The sequence below is a fragment of the Vespa mandarinia genome, chromosome 11 (genome assembly GCF_050613455.1).
Source record: "Vespa mandarinia isolate Hongniang chromosome 11, ASM5061345v1, whole genome shotgun sequence".
Classification (NCBI taxonomy): Eukaryota; Metazoa; Arthropoda; class Insecta; order Hymenoptera; family Vespidae; genus Vespa; species Vespa mandarinia.
This window is the reverse complement of record NC_140820.1, coordinates 3,848,176-3,868,007: the sequence shown is the minus strand read 5'-3', so window position 1 is coordinate 3,868,007 and position 19,832 is coordinate 3,848,176. Positions and strand designations below refer to the sequence as shown.

Below are 19,832 nucleotides of genomic sequence, written 5' to 3'. Positions count from 1 at the left end.
TTAGTAAAAATTCGCAATTATATCAATTGAACGTACCTTTTTTAATTATTTACATATCAGGCTTAAAATATAAATAAATATTCTTTAAAAGGAAAATATTACATATTCCATTAATTCACAAAATTAACGACATTCTTTCTTAATATTAATTTAACTTAATAATAACATTTAATCTTTTTAAAGTTATTAGGATTTAAAATTTAATATGTAAAACGAAAAGTTTAAATACAACGATTTACGATAATTCGAAATACAAATATCTAACTTTGATAATTATTATATGCGTCATGTATTTAAAATGTAACAGGTAAAAATATCGACAGAGAAGCCTTTAACAGAGTATTTCTATACCATTAGATAGTATATGAACGAAACTTTTACAACTACTATCGTTTGGTTACTTCTCCGTTAAATAATTTAGTATCACTCGAAGACACTATCGCTAAAACCTCGTGTATATACCTTTCACTCTTCTTATTTATAAAACTTTTAACTTTATGGTAAGTTTTATAATTAAAAGATAATTTAAAAACTACAATAAATTAATTAATTTTTATATAGTACTAAGTTATAAAATGACTCTCATTTAAAACAAAATTATACTTCATCATATCAATATTTTCAAAGAAATATTAAAACAGAATGAAAGAAATATTTTGCATTTGCATTGTCTATTTGCTTTAGCTATACGTGAATCTTGTATATATTCAAACGATCGATTTAAATATACATCTGTAGATATAGTAAGTGCAATTATTTTTGTCAAACCTAACCTCAAATTTCACTTTAAATTATACTCAATGACAGCTAATTTAATACAAGAATAAAATATCAACACTAAGTTACAAGTTCACCTTCTAAAAATTCTTCTGATTTTATATTCTGTGCCATATAGTATCAAATTAGATCTTGAGAGACATTTACAATGACTTTCGCCTATTAACGTCATTGAACAAATAATTGAAGACCATAGTGATCAAGCATACTGATCGAGTAGATACGTGCACTAGATCGACTCGTTAATTGGTCAGACACGTTGCTATTACTACTCTCTTGATCTTCGAAGTCTGTCACCTTCTCTCTATATAGAAATGGAACGTGACCTCGACTGCTAAACAGACTTTTGCGCGCTTTGCGATGCGGTCGCTCGCACCGAGAATTGTTGACTCGGAATGTTAAATATGTAGGTAAACGAACGATGCTATATAAATGGATCGAAACGACCACGACGAATCTCTCTCTTTACTTCTCTCTTTCTCTCTCACTCTCTCACTCTCTCTTGCTGTTATATAGTATCGTCTCTAATTATAATTAAACAAACGAGCAAATAAAATCTCGAATTAATAACAACGAATACACATAAGCATATATATGTATATATATATATATGTGTGTGTGTGTGTGTGTGTGTGTGTGTGTAGAAAGAAACGAGTATGTCGACAAGAATATCTTTCTTCATATAGGTATTCTCGAAATGAGAGCACCTAAACAGCTTATCGTATAAATGAATGTGTTTACATTGCACAACAATGACAAGATAACAGATCTTTCTTCCTCTTTATCATTTATTTTCATTAAATACAAAACTTGTCTTGCTTTTTCTCGAACGTCAACCTAAATACCTATCTTTTTTTTATCGTCGATAACGACAGAAATTTAACGATGGAAAAACGGAGGATTATTGATGCGACCATTATTGAAGTTATCGAATATTTAAGAACGCACAAAAAGCTTTAACGCTTGAACGCTCGAGAGCTTTGTACTATACGACTAGTAGCTTTGAGAGAATGTTAAATAATACACGTAGAAATACACTCGGTTTTCTCTTTGTTTTAAAAGCGAACAATATTTATATCGCGAGTGCTTAATTGCATCAGGAAAAAGGAAAAACAAAGAATCGAAAATAAGCAAGATACAATTTTGCACTACTTGTTAAAAGCATTTAATTTTTAACAAGTAATTTAAAACCGAGTTTATAATTATAGTTATCTATTCCATGATCCAAGTAATTATTTTCAATGAACGTTGTTCCGAATGAAACAGTATATCTTCTTGGCGATATAACATTTAAATTGTTATTTCATTTGTCGATATAACGAGAAGTGAATGAGCATTAATTAATAATTCATTCATCTTCATTATGATTTCAAGCCAAAATCGTTATTTATTGAAACTGAATATTATTCTCACATTTTCACATTTTCTTTTCTTTAAAGTTGTTTTTTTATTAATGTTTTTATTTGCACCATACAAATAACTTGTTTTTTTTTTTCTTTTTCTTTTTTACATGAAGGACGCTTCGTAATAACTGCGCAAAAGTTAACAAAAAATAGATAAAATCGATGATTTAAGAAAAAAATTAGTGTACTTTACACTCTGTACTTTCGTTATCGCGTTAATAATTAAAATAAATATTATGAACAAGTCGACTTGTTTATAATAATGTTTTTTTTAAAAGACAGAGACTAAAGATTTCTCGTGTTTCAATCTATTATAATTTTCTTTTGAAATGAACACATTAATCACATTAATTGTTTTATTAATATTAAAATACAATGTAAAAGCTTCATCTTCAATTCTAATTCATCGCAAATGCAATTATTTAACGGTTAACACGATCGCAACTAATCGACTAAATCAATTACCTTCTATTTAACTTTTTTTTTTTTTTAATTATTCAGTAACGAATTCAAGTTATCTAATGAAAAAGTGTAAAGGGAGATATAGTAGTAGAGAGACTCCATAATTTCATTTCCTAATACGAGTTTCGCGGCTTTGTTTTCTCATCATGTTAAAGGGCTTCCTAAATGTATTAGCGTATAAACGAAAATTGGCGCGTCTAATTATCTCGACCAACCGCTTATCTCAATTCCTAACAATATTTTTAAAATCGATATTTGCGAATCTCTTCCTTTTATCTTCTATCCTTCTCAAGTAGAAACGAAACTTTTATTTTGCTAAACGAAAAATGGCCGCAATGTTTTCTTGTATCAAAGAATATATAAGATGTATGAAGAAGCTAGAATTTCACTATTAGATTAGTTCTTTTTCTTTTTCCTATCTTCGTTTCTCCTTGGAAATATCAAAGATCATAAAGATTCTAACGAGTTAAGGAAGATTTTTCTTCCTTAGCTTGGTCCATTTAACGAATGGAAACTGACTTTTCGAACTGTCTCATCTAGAGAAAAGCTAGTGTGTTTTCTCTTCGTTAAAGAAAAAAAAAAAAAAAAAAAAAAGAAAAAGAAAAAAAAAGAAAAAGAAATGAAAAAGAATCTAAAACGTAACGAGCTCTTTCGAAGCTCGTTCGAGATAATTGTTAAAAAGGCTTAACATAATCGCGATGATATCACATGCGATAATATCACATGCGATAATATAATTGAGATAAAAATCGACGAACACGCTACATTCCGTAAAACATATTAATGGCCGAATTAAGAAATTAGATCCACGATTTTGTCGTCGTTACTTTAATAGATCGATTTAATTGCAAATGGTCAAATGAGAAGCTTTTATAAAACGATTTCCTGCAACCGCGGGAGCACGATCGCTACTTTAAAGAGCATAAAAGGGCCGCAATTATGCTGTTAAATAAATAAGACACCCTCCTACAAAAATTGCGCGAAGACGACTAATGCGAAGTTGACCTAATAATACGATTGACCCGTCATACCAGAACATAGTCACGAACAATTATAGTGTATTTGTCTATTCCTTCTTGCATTGTTACACGACGACATATAAGAATTCCCATTGGAAACTCTCTTGTCTGCTTTCTATGAAATTATCTGACCGCTGTTCGTACGTTATCCTCAGGTGTCTCTCGAGAAATTCGATAATAAAAGAAAAGAAAAAAAAAAAAAAAAAAAAAAAAAAAAGAAAAGAAAGAAAATTACCGACGATATTTCACTGAAATTAAGTAATTTATGCTTTTTTTTTTTTTTCTTTTCTTTTTAATGAATTTAGTCTAGACGAAGAATAAATCGACGTACAATTTAGTTAAATGAGAACTAGAAATCCAATGCTCGTAAAGGACGGAGTAATAAAACTAAATACGTATATATGTGAAATGCGATAACTGTCGCATGACTAATATTGACATATTAAATCCAAATAGTTGAAGTCGAATATTTCATAGAAATGCCGTATTTCTTATTCATGAATTCATTGAACCGTAGGGAGCTAAGGTCTTGCGCGTTGAACATGTTCCTCTTTTATTTTCTGGACTATACGACCCCAAGGATACAATATATTTAAGTTTCTCGAAATAAATCAAGATTATTTAACTAAATGAGAAGTTGAACGTACCTTAATTTTAAAAAGAAATAACATAATTTTTCATTTTTACTTATACGTATATCACGGAAGGGTTTCGTACGCAATTAAGGAAAAAAATCGCACTCAATCTTTTTTTTACTCTTTACTCTGACCGATCAATGAATCCCTCGACAGATGTTTAACCCTTCTATTTTTTTTCTTGGAACGACCCTTACCGTCGCACTTGTGTTTAGGGTTCGAATACGGCGTCTAACACATGTCGCATGCACGAGTGCAATTTTTACGAAAAAGAACCGATGAGGAATACATAGGGGTATTGTCAAACGATCGTCTCACACTAAATAACAAAATCGATTCACGACACATTGTCCGGAACATTTTTACAAATTCTTCGGCGAGAGAATTCAATCTATTTGAATTCTCTAAAATTTATTTATTTAATATATATATTTTTATTTGTTGACACTCGTACACATTATAGTTTCTATTTTCTACACATTTGTAATATTAAAAATTTTTAATTCACATCTATTGTAATATATTCAATTATTATTATTATTTTTGTTTTTCTTTTCTTTTCAAGAACAAATTAAATTCTTACATGTCTCTTTGTAACAAAATCTACATTGTCCATTTATTTTATATATTTATCATTATATATCGTTCATATTCTAATAATAGTATAATATCTAATAAGAATAAAATTAATGAAGTAATCTCGTTAATATATTAAGATATTCTTTGAACAAATTTTTCCAGGAAAAATATTCTAAAGAATGAATCGGTTCAATTTCGATCGAAGAGATGAATGAAAGGAGAAAAAAAGAAAGAGAAAGAGAACGAGAAAGAGAAAGAGAAAGAGAAAGAGAAAGAGAAAGAAAGAGAGAGACAATATCTGTTCCGGTAAGGCACAAGAAAGGTTCGAGAGTAAATCGTGCTGGTGGTAGGAAAGAACGAAGCGGAACGGGATTAAGTTCACTCGTAATCCATCGAAACTATCTATCGGAGTTCATTCCGATACTTTGCTCGGTAGTCGTCGGCAAATATCTGTCTGCCTCTTGGCCTTTCTCCGTACAATTCGTTCGAATCGCAGATGTCGGACACATGCGATGCCTCGAGGGAACTTCAGTGACGGAAAGATAACCATTCCATACATAAACGTTCATACAGAGAAAAGAATCCCTGTGTTGTATATCGATATCTGCCATTCGAGCTCTTTTTTCTTCATCCTCGTGAAAAAACCTCGATTCTTTCGAAAATTTCTCATCCTCTCGTTCTCGTTATACTATCCGTGATTGTACTATTTCCTTTTTTTCCTTGTTCTTATTCGTTTTTCAGGGGCGGGGGGGGAGGGGGGTTAGAGGTTGGGAAAAAAAAAAAAAAAAAAAGAAAAGATTTATTTTCTTTCTCTACGATGACACTTCTTGGCACATAATAGAAAAGATTGCAAGAGTACAACGATTAAATGCAATTAATCGTTGCGATTAATTTATATAAGTCCTTGTGAGTCACACGTGACTCATACTAAAGCACGTGTCAACGGTTTATTCTTTCTTGACGTTCTCTCAAACTAAAATACTCTTCACGAATCGCGAAATAAATTGCGACTGAATTTTATAAACGATTACGAAACGTAACAGCTTTTCCATTCTTATCGTACGTTTAAGATCGATACAAATTTTTCCATTAACAAAGACATTACGTCTGCCTTTTACTCGTGGCATTAAGAAACATCGAAATTCATGGCACGTACTTACGTGCCACGGAGAAACCGTTCCCTCGCCCCCTTCGCATTCTCAAAACCAACCGGACGCTAAGCGTATCGCTTAGGGTTCTGTTTAGGGTGGCCCTAGAGGAACCCGGTTGAACACGTGTGCGCGGTAGATAACCTCATAGGGGAAGTACAAAGAGGGGAAGGATTAAAGAGGGAGAGAGACAGAAAGAGAGACAGAAAGAGAGAGAGAGAGAGAGAGAGAGAGAGAGAGAAAAGGTATACAGATGCCAAAAGCATCGGTGACGTTGGCAGTATCGGTAAAACGCACGATCGACGCGCCTAGAACGCTCGTATTATCGTCTGCGCGCCAGGATTTCAACGACGATTGCTCGACGAGAGACACGCGGTGGAAAGAGAGAGAAAGAGAGAGAGAGAGAGAGAGAGAGAGAGAGAGAAAGGAGAGAGAGAGAGAGAGAGAGAGAGTTCAGTCGTTTCGTGGCTGCCGAGTTGACCGGGCGTGTCGTATCGAGCTCACACAAGCTTTCGCGCCGGTTCCGTGTTCACCTTTACGTTTATCTTCCTATCTTCTTGAAATCCATCTCAACGTTTCAATAACTTTCGAATCTCGAATAAGAGAATGGATTGTACAACGCTCGCGAAGATTCTCTCGTTCCTGGCGTTGATACGTAAGTTTCGAGCTAAGAAAAAAAATTTTACGAAGGGTGAAACTTATATCTTTTTTTTTCTCTTTCTTCCTTCTTCTCTTTTCTTTTTTTTCTTTTTTTTTTTTTTTATTCTTTCTCTTTGATTGTAAAAAAAATTCCAGCAGCAAAAATGGTGTCTAATCGATTTCAATCCGTGAGAAACATTATGATGAGATCCGAAAATTTAAAAGTTGCATGTTTCGCAAAAATTCATTCCGAGTGTAATTTTAAATTTGTACATTTTTGTCGTTAAACGAGGCCAGAGGTAAGAGAAGAGGAAAGAAAAAAGTTAAATAAAGAGATATCTACTATAGCTATGAAAGAAATATATTATTGATTCGTGAAGTGAAACCTATCGCTACATTTTTGATCATTGGATGCAATTGAATGGAAAATTACAAATAAAAATTGTAATTAATTAATAATAAGAATAATTAGTAATATTAACATTTTGACGATGACCCGAAATATTCGAGTTTGTTTTTTACGTAAGTAATATAACGACTATGGACGTCCCTTTCGTGTTTGTTCGTTAAATATTTATTTAATATGCGTTATAACGGATAGGGGAAACAAGGAGAAGGGGAGATATATTCGGTGTACGTGCTTTCCTCGTACAGCTTCCACTTCGCGATTACTATGCAAGCAAGGATGGTGCAATAAACGACGATATCGTCATAAAAAATCATAGGGTAGATTTCGATCTTAAAGAAAGAAAAATGAAGAACGAATGATTTCCTTTAACGACGAGACGATTAAATATAATCGTATGCATAACGTCGAACAGCATTTTTTACTCAAATCATGTTAACAAGCACGACGCTTTAACGGTTCGTAAAAGCGGTCGGTGAATTTATTTTTCACGAACGATAAAATTCCTCGCTGCCTCTTTTCCTACTTCTTTTTTTTCTTCTCCTTCTTCTTCTTCTTCTTCTTCTTCTCCTTCTTCTTCCCCTTCTTCTTTTTCTTCTTTTTCTTCATTTCTCTTTCCCGAGTTCACCAGCTTTTTATTAAGATCCGCGAAATCTCTACGTCGAGAAAATACGAAGAAGTCGTTTAAATTCGATCTTGTAGAAAATTCGTATCCACCGTTTTCAAAGCGAAAGAGGAAAAAAGAGAAAAAGAAAAGAAAGGAAAAAGAAAAAGAAAAAAAAAAGAAAAAATGTTCAAACGATTCTTCTAAGATTCGTTCACGATCTAACATAGTAGTACATATATGGCGTTATTAATGCGAGTCGTACGAGACGTAACTTCGTGAAATTACTTATAAGTTTGACCTATGGTGGTTAAGTTCAAGGCAACAAAGGATTTGTACAATAGCTTTCGTTCGTACTGATCGGAAAACTTCAAGCTCATTCGAGTTACAAACTACCTTAGAAAAGTGTACTTTAAACGATGACGTTCTTGACGAAAATGATTTTCTTTTTTTTTTGTGTGTGTGTTTTTAGAAACTCGTTACATTGTACGGTTAAAAAAAAAAAAAAGAGCTTATGATCTAGTCTCATTCCTTCTTTCGTAAAAATAGATTAGCAACGTGTTCGTGGTCGCGTAAAACGTGAAAGTTACATGCCTTGCGAAAATAGTACGAAAATAAACTGTTTTTAGCTTTTACTTTGCCTATAGCCACTCAAAACTCTAAACGTGAAAATAACTCGCGAGAGGAAAAAAACTATTGCCTCGCAATGAGATAAAATAATTAATATCGATAGAACATTTATTATTTATTATCACAATATGACGTTACTATTGAAAAGTGGAAAAGGAAAAAAAAAGGAAAAAAAAAGAAAAAAAAAAAAAAGAAAGAAAATACAAATTTCTTGTATTTTTAGAGTAGTAATATTCTGTTATTAGAGATGCTAATCCTATTGTTGTCGTCTCGTGAGAGCAAACAATAACTCAGAAGAAAGGTCGATCGGCCGAAAAGACATGGAAATTCAAGGATCGTCCGATTACGCTATTGCTTGTTGACGTCGAATAAACTCGTCGATGCTCTAATGCATTTCATTTATCTATTTTTGTCGTAGCTGGTCTATCTATCGATCTCGTTCGTCTACCAAGAATGAAATGGTCTCGTTAAAAAGTTCCACGGGAATAAGCGTCAGGCGTTTCTAACGCGTCTTCGGCGTTTCTACTTTTATCGTACATACAAAGATACGTCGTGGAATTCGTTGACGACGCGTCTGTTTATGTTCTTATCGCTTAGGATAACTCACCTCAGAGATTTCTGAACGTTTCTGTAAGAGATCGATCGTCTTCAAAGTGACACATTGTATACATGCCCGAAGCTTCTTTGATAATAGATAAATTACATGAAAGGAAGAACGAGAAATGTAAATTTCGATAATGTCGAATCGATTTTATGATCGCATGTATAATGAAATTGATGGGTAATAACCGACCAAACCGATAGCGTTTAACCGAAGCTTCATAATTCTTATTAAAAAAATCGCAATGCCATTATTGAAAATCGTTTGCGTTCGTTCAAGGTAAAATTTCCAAATGAAAGGTATTATAAAATCGATAAGCCGGTTGATATATACATTTTCCTTTTCCCATATTTTTAAAGAGTGTCGGTTATACCTAGATGTAGGTCGGACCTTTTCTTCTTTATGAATCTAAAAAAAAGAAAAAAAAAAAAAAAAAGAAAAAAAAAGAAGTAAGACAAACATCACGGACGTTAACGAGAATAGACTGGTTACTCTAATTAAGAAACAAACGCTATCTCGCGACCGATCGTTAATTCTATTACAAATGGTATATCTCACAATTGAGTAATTAAATTTGAAGAAAAGAAAAAAAAAGATTAATAGTTGAAAGTGCGTGACTTTAATTTTCGAATATTAAGAATGGACGAAACGAGATACGATCTTTCTTTTTTTTCTTTTTTTTTTTACATACGTATCCATCTGCGAAAATGTTCGTTTCGTATTATTTCGTTATGGTCCGGAAAAGGGCGATACGAATAATCGACGAAATGGAAATCAAGCGGAGAAGGTACATACCAATTCTGTGGATAATTTCGTACGGTTTGTTAACACTTCCAATCGAATTATCCATAAAACGTGTGACGCAAGAACTCGGCTTATTATACATTACGCGGTGCAATATCTGTTTCATTTGTTTGTCCTTTTTTTTTTCTTTTTTTTTTTTTTTTATCGTAAATCCAACGAAAGGAGTTTGCGTACGAGTCCACAGTGATTTACTCTTATTTCACCACCGATAAACTGAGTCATCGCTCGATGTACCGTGATATTCATTGGGGAATCATTTTACAAAATGTTCGTGTGCTATTTTTAACGAGAAGACTAACAATAACAACAACAACAATACAAACAAACGTAACATAAAAATATAATATCGTATCTCTAAAATACGATGGAATATTTTTCTTATATTTTCTTTTTTTTTTTTTCTTTTCTTGTTTTTTTTTTCTTTTTTCTTTACAACTTTTTTCAATTATATCAAACATTTGGAACGTCCTACAGTTTGTTTACGTATTAATTTATACTCCCGAGATAATTACTTGCAACTTATGAAAATATATATATATATATTAGCGTTACTAACTTCATTTCTTCGGCGTTTAATTCTCCAATGGAAGAAAGCAATGAGTGACAAATTGTTATTACTGTATGTATAGTTTGGCAATCTCGCAACAAGAAAGTCACGTTTACATTACGATTGCGCGATTTATATCGCATTATGTTCCGTTTCGAGACGTTGAAAGTCGATATCGATGTCATACCTTCATCTGCGGTACAAAATGAAATTTTTAAACGAATATTAAATCTATCCGAGATCGTAACTTATATCCGTTTGAAAATCTATCCTTTCGAACGACGAATATTTCCAACGGTTGTGTCAAACTCGAATGATGTATCAGTCGGTAGCGTCCTTGCGTGACAGAAATTCATTATTTTCTTTGAAGCATTAGAATTCATGGGCCTTGTTTAGTAGCGACTGTTTTATATTCTTTCTCTGACCATTCTCTTTACAAAGATTATTATGCTCTTCATTCTCCTTACGCTTGTCAAGCTCAAACAGAGATTGATGCCCCATGAATAAGGTTAAATTATTACAGAGAAAAGAACCTGTCGAAAAATTCTCACGATCTATACATATTTCGAAATAAAATAAATAAAATGTATACGATCAATAATTAGGAACGAACTAAGCAACGTCGTATATTTAAGAATAGAAGGACATGGCCACGTAAAATTGCTAAAAAATTATTAAGAATAATTTTCAAGGAACATTAATGTATCATCTATTGGTCTATAATATTCAACTTCCGTTTTTGCGACATAATGTAAATTGCATGACGCAACGTCTCATTGTACAGGACGGAAATATCAGTCATAAATATCTCAAACATCGACAAGTTTAGCCGATGATTCGCAGAAGAATCCGACACCTTGTTGGTATACTACGTACATACATACATATATCGCGATTATTATCCGTTTGGTATGTGTACACCAATCGATTTACATATTTATCATCTATCTTGCTCTATTTTTCTCTCGATTTACAGCATTAAGAAACAAGAGTATAAACAACTTCACACTTTTTCAAAAACAAACGTAAATGTAAACTATTCGAGTAAGAATATTCTTCGTTAGTCCTTCGTGAATCTTCTCAAAAAGGATTTTCCACGTGAAACGTTCCTAAGTCTGACTTTTATTAAACTCTTGCAGTAATCATCGTTAATGGTTAACATTCTTATGCATAGATAGATCGTTCTTGCTTTCGTTTGAGTAGAAAGTAAATCGGTGAAATTGAATATTCATGTGAGTGCGATACCTTGCTCCTTTAGTAAGATCCGGAGTCAAGTAGTCGAATAAAATTGTTCGTGGAAAAGTTAAAGAAAATGAGAAATATACGATTATTTGCAATCGGTATTATACAACACGATCGTAATTGAAAAAAAAAAAAAGAAATTTAAGAGAAGAGATATAACTATTCTTAAGAGAGAAGATTAACTATTGGATAGATATAAATCTGTTGATTAGATATAAATCGTTGAGTATACAAAGTTAAGAGAACTTTTCATGATCAAAGAAATCCCTTATCAGCAAGAACAACGAGGAAGCGTACAAAAGAAAGGAGAAGCATTTTAAAAGACCTTCTACTATAATTGGCTTATCCATCGGCTCAAAAGTTAGAGTAAACAAAGAGTCGAAGGAATGAGAGCATCTTGTAATGTAAGATGCATTTTGAATTAACGCGAACCGATTTCTCTGGTACTTCTGTTCCCATTGAAAGTACTATGAAAGCGAACTGTACTTTGGACAGTACGAATTGGAAAAGTGTATTCCGCTGGCATTGCTAATTCCTAACTGGTGCTATCGTTGAGTAAAAATAATGAAGCAAGAGAATCGCTTTCACCGAACTCTAGGATCAAGGAGAAGATTCATTTGAAATGATTCGTTCTAATTTACTTGTCGGATTCTTCGAGTTGTTTGAGAGAAAAGAAAAAAATAATGCCATGCCAAATTCTTTTTTAAGATCATTATTTTTCAAATAGAATGCGAGTTTTACTGGTACTCGATTTTATTTGAACTCGATTTCTCTTTGTGACAAACTACCGATTGTTTTAGTAATTAGAACGAACTAACTTCTCTTTCTATATCTATCTCTCTTTTTATAGTCTCTCAACGCAATGTCTTGGAAAGGTTCGCACGGATCCCAGAGTGGCGAACAGCACTAGAAATCGCACGATAGGAAAAAAGCCATGGAGAGACCGGTCTCTCTCTTTCTCCCCTTCTTTCTCTCACGTTTTCCATCGCGAGAGAGACCGGTCGTCGTTCACAGAGAGAACACTGTGCGTGACCGCTGGACCGGAAACGGGTCACTCGTGGCCATTGTGGCGGGAACGTGTTTCGTACCGATCTATTCTCAGGGGGAAAAGGGAATATGAATGGTTACTATTCCAGGGATGAAGATCCTTCGGTATAACCGAAAAAAAAGAGTCTAGTTAAAAATCCTGATATTATATCCGAGTATTTTCATTGGTATTGAAATCACACGAAATTTCAATGTAATGCTTGCTTGACTTTTTTCCCGTGACATATTAAATACGATGATTATTTTATTTTATCGTTGAAACGTTACGTGCATTATCGTTATTAAAAATATAAGAACAATCGTAAAGCCTTTTAGACGATATATGATATACGCTTTGAACAATCCTGACGTTTTACGCGATCTTCTAATACAAAGAAGTCAACTCTACTTTGGAAAATTCTTCTTTGCTTGTATGCGATAAAGCTGAGAGAGTAGTTCGGAGCTGAGGTTTGGGTGTACTGAAGAGACTAGGTCGAGAAACTACAGCTGACTGAAATTTGTGACGCTGAGCCGATACGATAGAACGTGCATCCGATATCGACGAATGTTGAATATCGGTAATCGTTACTTAAAGGGTGCCAAAGGGGTAGATAAAAGGGGGTTGAATTTCTTGGGGTAGATTCTAGAATCTCTTGGGATTTTATTCTATGCATGGTAAATCGATCGATAGGAAAATAGCGTGTCATCTGATTTCACTGATAAATTTCTGAAAATGATTTTCCTTCTATTTGAGTTTAACGTGTTCCTTATTGAATCTAAAATTTTGATAGTCACTTTTTTCCTTGCGATTATTTTAAAGGATATATAATAATTTAAAGATAAAAAAAAAAAAAAAGAAAAAGCAGTACTTTTTGTTATTTTGAATATTCATTATTTTTATTACGATATAATACGGATTAGTTGACCGGTTTCACAAGTGTTACTTTTGAAACTCGTTAGATTTTTCATATCCTAATGTCACTCAAAAGCTCCGTCTTGTGCTACTCTGAAGATATTTAATGCATGACCTTTCTCTCTTCTCTTCCTCTTCTTTCTTTTTTCTTTTTTTTTCTTTTTCTTTTTTTTTTTTTTACATCAAATAAAAATTCAGGAGTTTAAATGCAAAGTGAAGTCTTCCTCGCGAAAAGCAAAAAAAAAAAAAAAAAAAGAAAAAAAATAAAAAAGAAAAGAGAGAAATCATTACGCGGTCGGAAAGTTCGGTAAAAAAAAATTACTTTCGTCCATGCAATCGGGAACTGGAACGAGAATTATAATAATTACTATTCTCGAGAACATCCCGAGCCGTAGGTAATATACTCTTCTGAGAAACAATACTGAGAGATCATACAAAGCGAACCAGCGATGTAAATATGTAGATACATACATACATAATGCAAATGAAAAGCAGGTCAAAAGCCTCAAAAACCTAGGCTTTTCTGATACTTCGTTAACGTTTATACGCAAATCAAGTTCAAGTTCAAGTGTCAAAAGCGTGACGTTATTTCACTAAAACTAATCCTTTCAAGGGATGCTTAGAAAAAGGATTATTCCCGTTGTCGGTAAATATTCATTTCAAATGATTTTCCATTCTAATTCCATCCGAATCAGAATACGAAAAAAAAAGAAAAAAATGATTTAATCGCAATCATATAAAGTGACATCGATATTATTCCCCTATGTAGAGTATAAGATATAGAATAAGTAAAAAGGAAGGAGGAGGGGAAAAAAAAGGGAGAAAAATAATTGAAGAGAGTAACGAGTTGATAAGGATGGTAACGAACAAGCGTGATTATCGATTGAGTTCTCGGACACAATGAGAAGGTTCTCTCGATGTGGTGGTAGTCGAGTTACGAGATTCTCTTCTCCACCCCAAGTCCTTCTGAGCTTCGTGCCGCGAGGAATTCTCGGTCTGTTCAATTATGGAGCGACTCTGTCGAATATTGGGTCAAAGGTCGAGGGGTCTCGAGAATACTAATGCGGAAGGTCAAGTCTCGCGCGAGTCAGGTCAAAATACGACTACCAGTTAAGATCGAAGATGTTCACGCACACAGATAGATAAGCGAGAACGATGCGGAAGATAAAAGCGAAATTCTTTTCTTCCTTTTACAGAATACGCCATGTGTGGAATCGCACCGGACCCGAAGATCTTCTTCCCGACGATCGAAGGTAATCTGACAAAGATCGTCTGGGCTCATGCCGTCAATAGCCAAGCTAACTTGTCTAAGGCACTGACCGCGGGTGAGTTTCATTTTCATTGTAGAGAATGTCATATTTTAATCGACTCGCGAAAATATCATTCCAATGAGATAAAAATGGAATACCGTATGACGACGATCATTTTCCTTTTTTATCGTTCCTTTTACTTCCGTGCGGCTTTAAAAAAAGTTTTAAAAAGTTGAAGGACGGCTATCAAAGACGACGATAGAGAATCGATTTATTGGCTTGTCGATATGCCTATCAGCGTACGGGCTATTTGAACTCGAAGTAATTACCATGAGGTATGATGGTAAATCTTTGTTTACCATAGTCCACTTTTTGTATCCTTGTTAACTTATAAACTCGACTATTAATGCATTCGCGTCACGGTATTCATTTCTCTCTTCGTATACGAAAGATGGCATGATGGTGATGACGGTGATGAGAGAGAAAGAGAGAAAGAGAGAGAGAGAGAGAGAGAGAGAAGGAAAACTATAAAAAACTTTTAAAGTGAGCTTCGAGCGAATACCAATTTTTTCTTTCCTCAGCGATACTCAAATCGTTTGATTTCTTTATAAAATATTGCGTCGAAAGAATTCCAAAAAATTCATTCCGATATTGTCAAGAATCGTTTAATCGTTTAATCGTTAAATCTTTTCGAAATATCATGAATGGAATAAATTTTGTAATAATTAATCTATTTGCATTTAATTAACCTTATCTCTCTGGGGTACTTGTGAAATGATATGTTCGCAATGAATGGAATGGATTAATGACAACTCAGCGCTGACGTACAGAGCGTTTATGATATTCGATACATTTATTAGTATCTGACCCTCAATTTTTCGACAACGTATATATATATATATGCTCTTCTTATTAAAGTGTCCACTCCACATGAGTACGTATATATAATATATATATATATATACACTGTTCAGTACGAAAAAGTTAAAATATTGGACGAACGAAACGGTACGGAGAACATTGGATGAAAGCCTTGATCGAAGGCATGGAAATATTTGACCTTGAAACTTATATACCACGAGAAAGTAATTCTAAAGTAGACAATGGAAGCTCGAAGATATGGAGGGGAACAAAAAGGGTTAGGGCGTTTCCCTTCTCTTTCTCTTGCTTCGTCTCTCCTAAGGACGACTTAAAAGTCTCGTTTAACAATGCGAAGAGAGAGAGAGAGAGAGAGAGAGAAAGAGAGAGAGAGAGAAAGAAAGAAAGAAAGAGAGATAGAGAGATAGAGGGAAGGAGAGAGAAAGTCGCGAACGTCGTGTCGACTCGCAGCCTCTTTAGGCATGATCGATATTCGTTGCACGTGTGCGCGTTTTCCGTTTCTCTCTTGCTTCTGCTTCCGTCTCTATCTCTATATATACGTCTCTCTTTTTCTCTCTAAGTATTTACAAGTCTCATAGTTTATATGTGTTTCGCGAATATACACTAAACGTAGTTGCTTTTTTAAAGACGACATCATGATGGTCGAAGCCGACGTTGTGATGGGCAACCTGAACAATTCCATTAGCAATAATACGAACATACCGATAATGGCTCATCCACCGGATACAGAGAGCGATCTCTCTCTTGAAGAGTTTCTCTCGAGTGCTCTTAATAGTACCAAGGGCGTAAAACTTGATTTCAAGACACTCGATGCCTTCGAACACAGCAAACCTATACTTGCCGAAAAACGAAAAAAGGTATGTATCTATAAAATAAATTGATAAACTAAAAATGATACGATTGAAACAAGAACAGAGAAATGTCGACAATTTCTATAGAAAGATCAATCTAAAGTTTTCCAAGTTGACAAAACATATATACATATAAACGTTCTATTACTATTAAAACGAAAAACGTTTCATATAGCTGGTAGTATCGATCCCGTGACTTGCTTATTTTTTTTATGCCTCTTTATATATACCTATAACTATGTAGATTACAAACGACACACTTTATAAAATATGTAAAGATTTGTTGCGAAGAACTCGAGAGAACAAAGGACAGAGCTTATTAATAATAATTTTCTCTTATTGTCTTTCAGTTCACCAATCCTTTGTTCTTAAATGCCGACATTCTACCTGGACCGGTTGACGCCAAAACCATTCCACTCGATTCCAAATCTTTCCTGACCGGTGCAATGGAGGTTTTTCCAGAAAGTATCCTATCTATTGGTTGGACGACCAGGTAAATCCAAAAATATGTTGCTCGAGCGAGTTAATTCATTTTCCTTGTCTAAACCTGTTTAGTATATTTACGTTACTTCCGACTCGGTGATCATTAATTATAAAATTATAGAAAAAAAAAAAAAATATAACGAGTACTACTTGATATTTTTTTTCTACTTTTCTTTTTTTTTTCTTTGCTCCACACCTTCCGCGGAATATGATGCTGCGATAAAGCAATAGAAAGAGGAAGAGAGACAAAGAAGGACTAAAAAAAATTGTACAAAAAGAATTATAAAAAAGTAAATACATATACGCTTGAGCTACATAAGCGCAAATGAGTTTACGTTCACCTTCACCTTTACCTCTATTCTCATTCACTAGCGTAATATATAAGAATATGAATAAAACAGAAAGAAAAAAAGAAGAAAAAGAGATAAAAAGATATTAACATTAATCTAAAGAAAAAAAAAAAAAAAAAAGAAAAAAAAAGAAAAAGGAGAGAGTGAAAATAATAATAATCAAGAGATAGCTTCGTGATGATAAATATTACTGTCTTTAGAATTTGCGTAAATAGAAAACGTAAAGAAATGAACGTAACGAATAAAGGTTTACAGGTTGAGACTCACAAATGGTGTCACTCGACAAAAGATTTTTACTAAAGCAAAAAATTGATTTCAATATGAGGAACGCCTTCTAAAGATTCACAGTGAAAACATTTTTGTTATCTTTTCTTTTCTCCTTTCAGATATGGGTCAGAGTTCAACATAACCGAAGGCCATTACACGACGGAACAGATCCAGAAGATGATAGAAACCTTAACGGAGAATAAGGTCTCTCAGTCGATAACTTATCCAGTGAGAGCAGGTCTCGTTGCTAACGACATTAGCGCCATGAAAACGTTGCTAAATCGAAGCTCCAGCTTTGGCAATGTAACTTTGACCATCTGGTCTAGCCACGGCGATCAAGTCGACACGAAGAAACTCTCCGAGTTGATAACAACGATCGGCGTTGATAAGGTCTATGTCGATGTTCCAGAAGATGTTTGGAACAATCTCGACTTGACTAGCGGTTCGTCGACCTTTAATGTCGCGATGATGACCGCGATGATGCTCCTTTCGTTCCTTTTTGTCAGGATGCTGTGAAGCAATCTATGTGAGGATCAATCGCGGTTTTTAGAAAATACAACTTTACAAGATGCGAGCATCTTCGTCCATTCTGGACGACGTCAAACAAGAATGAACGCTTTAGATCTCGCAATTTCGCTTACCGCCGATCAATTTTTGAAGATCGTTCATCGAAGGATCGTCGTTTTCCTTACCATTTTTTTTAATCAACTGCAAGGTCAAACGTTTTTCTGTCTTGATTCTTCGTATTTTTCTTCATCGTCATCTTCCTCTTCCTTTCCGTACGCGCAACGAAAATAAACGAGGAAGATTTCGGAGGACGAATTCTTGCGAATTTGTCGTAGTCGTTTAAAAAAATTAAATCAACATACACAATTCCTTTCGCTTATAAATATTAATAATAATCGAACAGTAGGGATAATTCACTTGTAGGATTAGACGCACAATTTTATCAAATACCGTTTTATACATTTAACAGAAATGTCATTTGATTCATTGAGAATCTCATCAAACGAGATATATATACGAATTGCCTGAAAATAATCATAAGATTTTATCGTCGGTGTATCGCTGTTATTTCAAAATTATAATCTAATTGAAATTTACCGCAAGAATCTTAATCAAATTTTTAGGTCGATTGAGGAAATAATATTCTTGAATCCTAGATAATTTAATTTTTAATAGGACACAACATGTAAACAGCATTGAGAACGTTTCGCATCAAAAAATTAACATTGCCTCTTATCATATTTGTTTATGAACGTATTATTAATTCTCTAGCGCGAGATCGCTCTAATTAAAAGATAAGAAATTATACTTCCTTTCATAACGGATAATTATTTTGGCTAAGTTTAACTTTGAACGTATATTTTGAAAGAAAGATTACAAAGTTTTACATTTTCTATGAACGCTTAAATTTTTTCATTTTTTTTTTTTTTTTTTTTTTTTTTTTTTTTTTTTTTTTTTTTTTATTAAATCAACTTTAAAGCATCTCATTTGTTGATTATTCAAAACTTCGAAGACATTCTGTACCTACAATTAACATATCTCTCATTCAATGTCCTAGATGCAAATAAGCTGATAATAGGAATTTATGTAAGCCACATATCTAAGCCAAAGGATATAATAATATTTAAATGTATAAATACGGTGCAAGAGCACTGCGTTTGTTAACGAAACAATAAAATTATTTACAATCCTACGAATAAAGTATCTATTCTATTCCTAATTCGAATGTCGGCTAACCACATTCATTTTCTATTCATCGTGGATGGTTAGTTTGTAATCCTACTGATCGATGAATCCTCAGGTTCAGTCGTGTCCTCGAATATGCTAGAGTTGAAAAATCCCAACTTGTATACCTGCGCTAATCGTGTTTAGAAAATTTTCCTTAGTGCATTCTAAATAGGATTAACTGTTATTTATTATGAAAGAAACATCTTTAAAGATGTTGCCGAATTTTTCTTCTACCTCAACATCTTCTCAAATATACAAATTCACCTTGAAAAATGAATAGAAAATATTTCTATTCGATATTATTAATAAATATTAAATTACAAAACATTATAAAGCTTTATGAATGATGAGAAAATTGACGTATCCTGCTAAATAATCAGAAATATTATTTGACATTATATAACATCACAAAGATATACAATTTTTCGTGAACACAATTACATTGGAAAGAAAGGTAAAAAGATTTCAAGGTAAGCTCGATGAAAAGGCAAGATTGTGAAGAACATAAAAGGTGTCGATAGCGTAGCTCGCCGTGTCAAAGGTCGTTCGACTAGTACAGACGTCCTTGAGAGACAGAAGAAGC

At 33.5% G+C, this 19,832-nt stretch overlaps 1 protein-coding gene across 2 annotated transcripts; it reads left to right on the top strand.

Moving 5' to 3' along the window:
* Nucleotides 1-357: 357 nt before the first annotated feature.
* LOC118441525 (protein FAM151B) lies at nt 358-18,943 on the top strand. Of its 2 annotated transcripts, none has more exons than XM_035866035.2 (5): nt 358-500; nt 14,632-14,760; nt 16,192-16,421; nt 16,766-16,908; nt 17,635-18,943. In XM_035866035.2, exons 2-5 carry the CDS (start codon nt 14,640-14,642, stop codon nt 18,029-18,031), a joined length of 891 nt encoding a protein of 296 aa, XP_035721928.1. In that variant the 5' UTR covers nt 358-500; nt 14,632-14,639; the 3' UTR covers nt 18,032-18,943. The 2 variants fall into 2 exon arrangements, with proteins under 2 accessions (XP_035721928.1, XP_035721927.1); XM_035866034.2 differs by lacking the exon at nt 358-500 and adding an exon at nt 6,458-6,678.
* The last annotated feature ends 889 nt before the right edge of the window (nt 18,944-19,832 follow it).